The sequence below is a fragment of the Mycena indigotica genome, assembly GCF_014461135.1.
Source record: "Mycena indigotica strain 171206Taipei chromosome Unknown Mind.scaff0005, whole genome shotgun sequence".
NCBI classification, from domain to species: Eukaryota; Fungi; Basidiomycota; class Agaricomycetes; order Agaricales; family Mycenaceae; genus Mycena; species Mycena indigotica.
Window position 1 is genome coordinate 941,291 of NW_023503004.1, and position 4,693 is coordinate 945,983.

Consider the following 4,693-nt stretch of genomic DNA (forward strand, 5'->3'; position numbering starts at 1 on the left):
CTTGGTAATACAATTATGTGTCACGATACAAGGTACAAGACAGTCCGTCAGAGTCGTCGCTGCAGGCTTCACAGCAACAGCTTTCATATTCGTATGCCGCCCCTCAAGGCTACATTCATATTCGTATTCGGGAAGGCGAAGAAAGCTAAACAGAGGTCTTGAAGTCGCTCGCGCTCGGCTGCAGACCGGTCAGTCGTCTGCGAGGGCAGAGCACTAGTTGGGACGCACGGAAAGGTGGGCGGCGGCGGGCGGCGGGGGCTGCGTGCCCGACTTGCCCTCGAGCGGCGCGGGGCTATAGGGCGGCGCGTAGACGTACTTCGCGCTGTCGCCGGACTCCCCGCTCTCGAGCCGGCGCGGGCTCAGCGGGTCGCTGTCGCTGTCACGGTCCCGTTGGTTATTGAAGAACGCGCGCAGCCGGCGGGCCATCGCGCGGCGGCGCCAGATCGCGCACGTGCCGACGAGCAGGAGGACGATGGCTGCTGGTCGTCAGCCGCAAAGACACGCCGAATGGAGAGGAAGGCACGCACCGAGGAGGACGCCGAAGAAGATCCACGACTGGCGCGTGGTGAGCGGGCGCGGGCGGTCGGACATGGGGGTGTTTCAGAGGTGGGATGGGTCTGTGAGATTTGGTGGAAGCGGCGAGGGGGAGGGGGTGCGCAAGAAGCAAAGAGTCGTGGCACGCAAGAGGGGCCGGCCGTATATATACCTGAGCGCGCCCATTCAAGTGCGCGGAGTCAAGACGGGAGGGGCGGTGCCCCAGGGTCCCATGACGCGCGATCGGCGCAGCCAAGGGCGGGCCAAGGCTTCTGTGAGTCAACGCGCGGCAGACAGGGGCGGCCGAAAAACCGACGATGACGTCACGGCCACGTCAATCATGGGGGCGGTGACGATGCCAATTTTTTTTGTTTTCCTCGACGCCAAGTCCCAGTTCGGGGGCTCCACATCCTGAAGCATCCTGAAGCAGTGTCGGCTTTGTGTGCGTTGCGGCGTCATTGTGAGGGCCGTTGGGTGCAAGGAAGCGGGTGGTAGAGCAACATTGTTGTAGACAATACCCGTACGCGTACGACTTAGCAGCAAGGATATTCGCAGAACAATGAGATGTTCGGATAAGCGGCGACGACGAGGATTTTAGGGTTTCCACAGAGGCAGTCGAAAGCATCCCCCAGGGGCCATAATCTTGCGGTCGAGTCGTTGTGGGACCCTGATAGTCTGGGGACGTGCAGGGAATGTAGCTGGCTGATGTGGGCGCCGGCGGTGTCCGCGGGCGATGGGTTGGTGTTTCGAGGCCCGCATCTCGGTATCTACTATCCACAATAGAAATGAGAGCGGAGTGAGTATCTGCAACGCAACTTGGAGGACGTCAGTAGCGCTGCCAGCCGATGGCGCACCGCTGTTCAACGGCGCACATATGGGCACCCGCTCCCGCACTGGCAGTCTCTTTTCTTCGTCAACGCCCAGCACTCGTTGTCGTCCCAGCCGGCTCCGAGGCAAGTCGTGGTTGTCGACCGCGCGCGGAAGGACTTGAGGCGCACGTTACGGCCGGGGGCGGTCCGATGTGGCGCCAAATGGCGCATGCCCGACCTCACCCAGCGGCTCCGGGGGACACCATCCACTCAAGATCGTGGGTCGAGGAAACGAAGAAAAGAGTGCCGTAAACCCGTGACAGGCACACGTGTGCGCGCGTGACATGCTTCTTCACGGACGGCCATGATGCGTGCGCTTCTCAGCGGACGCCAGGGTATCGCCGCCGCGGACTCTCCCGCGTGCATCTATCTGGCCTCGATGCAATATCCGGTCGGTCTCGTGGATACAGGACATTTATCTCTTTGGCTGCCACGTCATCGACGCTGAAATCCTGACAGCCTCCTGATTTTCCTCGATGGACAGATGCCGCCAGAGCGGCAGCGGGAACAGCGTTGTGGCTGGCGCCACCAGGGTCGATGTCCTGCTGCTTAGGTGCGTTCCTGCTGCATTCTGCCCAAACGGCGCTGAAACTGGTTGCGGGTATGTACACTGGCAGTGGCAAGTACTCTGTCGGCATGACGGGGCAAATGAGGCTGACTACTACGGTGGCGGCCAATCATGCCGCGGACGACAAGCATCTTACAGCGTTCTCACTGGATAACACCCTTCCATACTTAGCATAGGGTCGCTCTCCGTCCGCACCCTTCGGCGGGAACAGCCAACGACCAACGACCATGGCTCCACTGTGACACACAACCTGCTTCCCCGGACTCGCTCTGCCCACGCCTCGGGAGGCCATCAGCGAAGTCGAAGCCGCACCTTCGATAAAGAAGCGTCCCGCTGGGCCTAGGTCCTGGGAACGGCGCATGTGCCAGTGTCAGTGGCAATTTCGTGGCCGTAATGCCCCACTCATTTGCTCATATAGCGGGCTGCAGATCAATGGGGGCTGTCGATCCCCTTCTCTTCCCCCCGCTAATCGTCGCTCCGCCTTGCGAGTCGAGGTTCGGCTGTGCCAGGGAATGTCAGTGGCCAGCGGGGATGCGCCGGACGTGCGGCTCTTGTGCGTTATCTTTTATAGCCTGCTGCCTCGTGGCTGATAACACGCTAGATTTGGGCCCATGCTCATTGGGGTCATCTTCAACGCGATTCTGTACGGGGTGCGCTTCGTTTCTGTGCCCATGTCAAGCGGCTAACGAGAGGGAAAGGTGTTTGTGGTGCAGGTACGCGCCTTGGCAATCGGGCAGCCAGGATTTCTGACGACGATTTTCAGCTCTTTATCTACTACGACCGATACAAAAGGCGCCTACTTGTACTCTTTCCGCCGTCCCGTCCACACGCTGATAAATTCGAGCAGTGACCGTGTTTGGGTCCGTTACTTTGTGCGTGTCGTCTTCCATCTATTGCAGCCTCAGTAAATGTTGTAGACGGTCTTCCTCTTCGTCGCGGAGACCGCCAATACTGTATTTGACATCAATCTAATATACGAGCCACTCGTCGCGGGATGGGGTACGTTTTTTTCCAGTTCCTAGCGTTCATTGACGCTGACGATTGGTTCGTAGCTAAGCCCGAAGTGCTTCAAAAGTCCCCGTTTTGTGAGTGATGTTTCAATTCTCACTTTTATCTACTTATATCGTGCAGTTCTTCGGCCAGGTATATACGACCTTGAATGAGATAATCAATGATTAACTCCCGTTATATCCTACAGATGCAGCGGTTACGGTGTGTGTTTTTCACTCTCTTCTGTTCTCCTTTGGACCTTTCCCAGGTCGCCATCTCCACCCCCATCCAACTCTTCATGGCTTGGCGCATCAAATCCCTAACACATCGCTGGCCGTTCCCGCTTATCATCACCGTCCTTGCCTTGGTCTCTTTCGGTACACATCCTTCTCAATCATCAACTGTAGACTCACGGCCGGCCCAGCTGGTGGGATGTCCGTAACAATCAAGGTGTCGCTCCAGCCCGCCTATGCGCAATTCAACAGCTTCCGCCCGTTCGTCACCACGTGGCTCGCCGCGAGCGCCGCCTGCGATGTCGTTCTCAGTGGGGTGCTGATTTACTCCCTGGTCTGTCGTCCCGCGCTCGGGAATCGGGATGCAAACCGATCTGATTTATGCTAGTATGTCCGCAAGACAGGCGTGGGCCCCACAGACCGCTATGTCGACCGCGTCATCCGCCGTGGGTTGCCATTCCGTCAATTTGTTGTTCTGATGTGCTTCGGGCCAGTGACGATCCAGACGGGCGCGATCACGGCGATCGCAGCGCTGTTGGACCTGTTTGTGTTTCTATTCGCTCCGGTCAGTTTTGCTTCTCGTTCCTGTCCTTTCTCTCCGAACCTGGGGAAAGCATTACTCAATTGCGTATTTTCTAGAGCGCAACCCTGTCAGTCATCTTCGTCTGCATATCTCCGCAACTTACCGGCGTCTTAGTCAGTTCATCTGGGACTTTGCGCTCAGCAAGCTGTACTCCAATGCGCTCCTTAGTTCGTCAGTGCCCCACGAACTATTCATCGGCGAAACCTCTCACAGTTGGCTTCCCAGACTCAACTCCCGCCCTTGGAAAGAACACCGTGCATCGCCATTCATGACGAATGTCCTCTTTGAGCCGACGCCATCCGACCGCGAAGCACATGTGCATGCCTCCGCACTCGTGAGTCCTCTCATTCTCCTATATCATCGTGGTCTCGGTTGATCCATTGAGCAGGAATTCGTCAATGTGAGCTAGCGCGGCTCTCTTCGTGTTTGTGCGATGCTGATGCGTTCCAGCCCGCCATATCAGATGCGACTGAGTTGCAGCAACGGCAGGGCATCGCCCGCCGGCTTGCGCTGCCGCTGCGGACGGACGCAAGCACCAGTATACCCGGTACGGAAACGAGCAACGCGGCAAAGTCGTCTGCCTCTCAACCCACGATGTCAGTGTGATCACGCCTGTTTCATAAAGTTGTAATAATATGATGGGATTGCCGATACTGTATGACTTGGGATTCTGAAGACTAGAGCAGTTGGGTTTCATCAGTGTATATGTATGTAGCCAGTGCTGCAAGGCAGCATGGCCAGTCGTTTGGATCTTCTCCATTGATACACTAGGACTTATATAAATGAAATTCATCTAACAGGAATATCTGTCTGCCAGGCAAGTTCCTGATGACACAATTGCACACTTCAAAGTTATGTTTCTCAAGCTTAGGTCTCAATTTGTACCCAATAGGTCAAAAGCTCCATTTGAGGATAT

The 4,693-nt window shown here is 56.9% G+C and overlaps 1 protein-coding gene across 1 annotated transcript; it reads left to right on the forward strand.

Annotated features, from left to right (window-relative positions):
- Positions 1–2,483: 2,483 nt before the first annotated feature.
- On the forward strand, positions 2,484–4,383 carry MIND_00569800 (F-box domain-containing protein; the record flags this gene model as incomplete). Its single annotated transcript, XM_037362464.1, has 15 exons — positions 2,484–2,524; positions 2,573–2,621; positions 2,670–2,843; positions 2,889–2,970; positions 3,024–3,056; positions 3,103–3,114; positions 3,170–3,183; positions 3,230–3,338; positions 3,386–3,528; positions 3,583–3,759; positions 3,834–3,844; positions 3,892–3,948; positions 4,003–4,111; positions 4,166–4,177; positions 4,228–4,383. The coding sequence occupies 15 exons, from the start codon at positions 2,484–2,486 to the stop codon at positions 4,381–4,383; spliced, it is 1,179 nt and encodes a 392-aa protein (XP_037220385.1).
- Between the last annotated feature and the right edge of the window lie 310 nt (positions 4,384–4,693).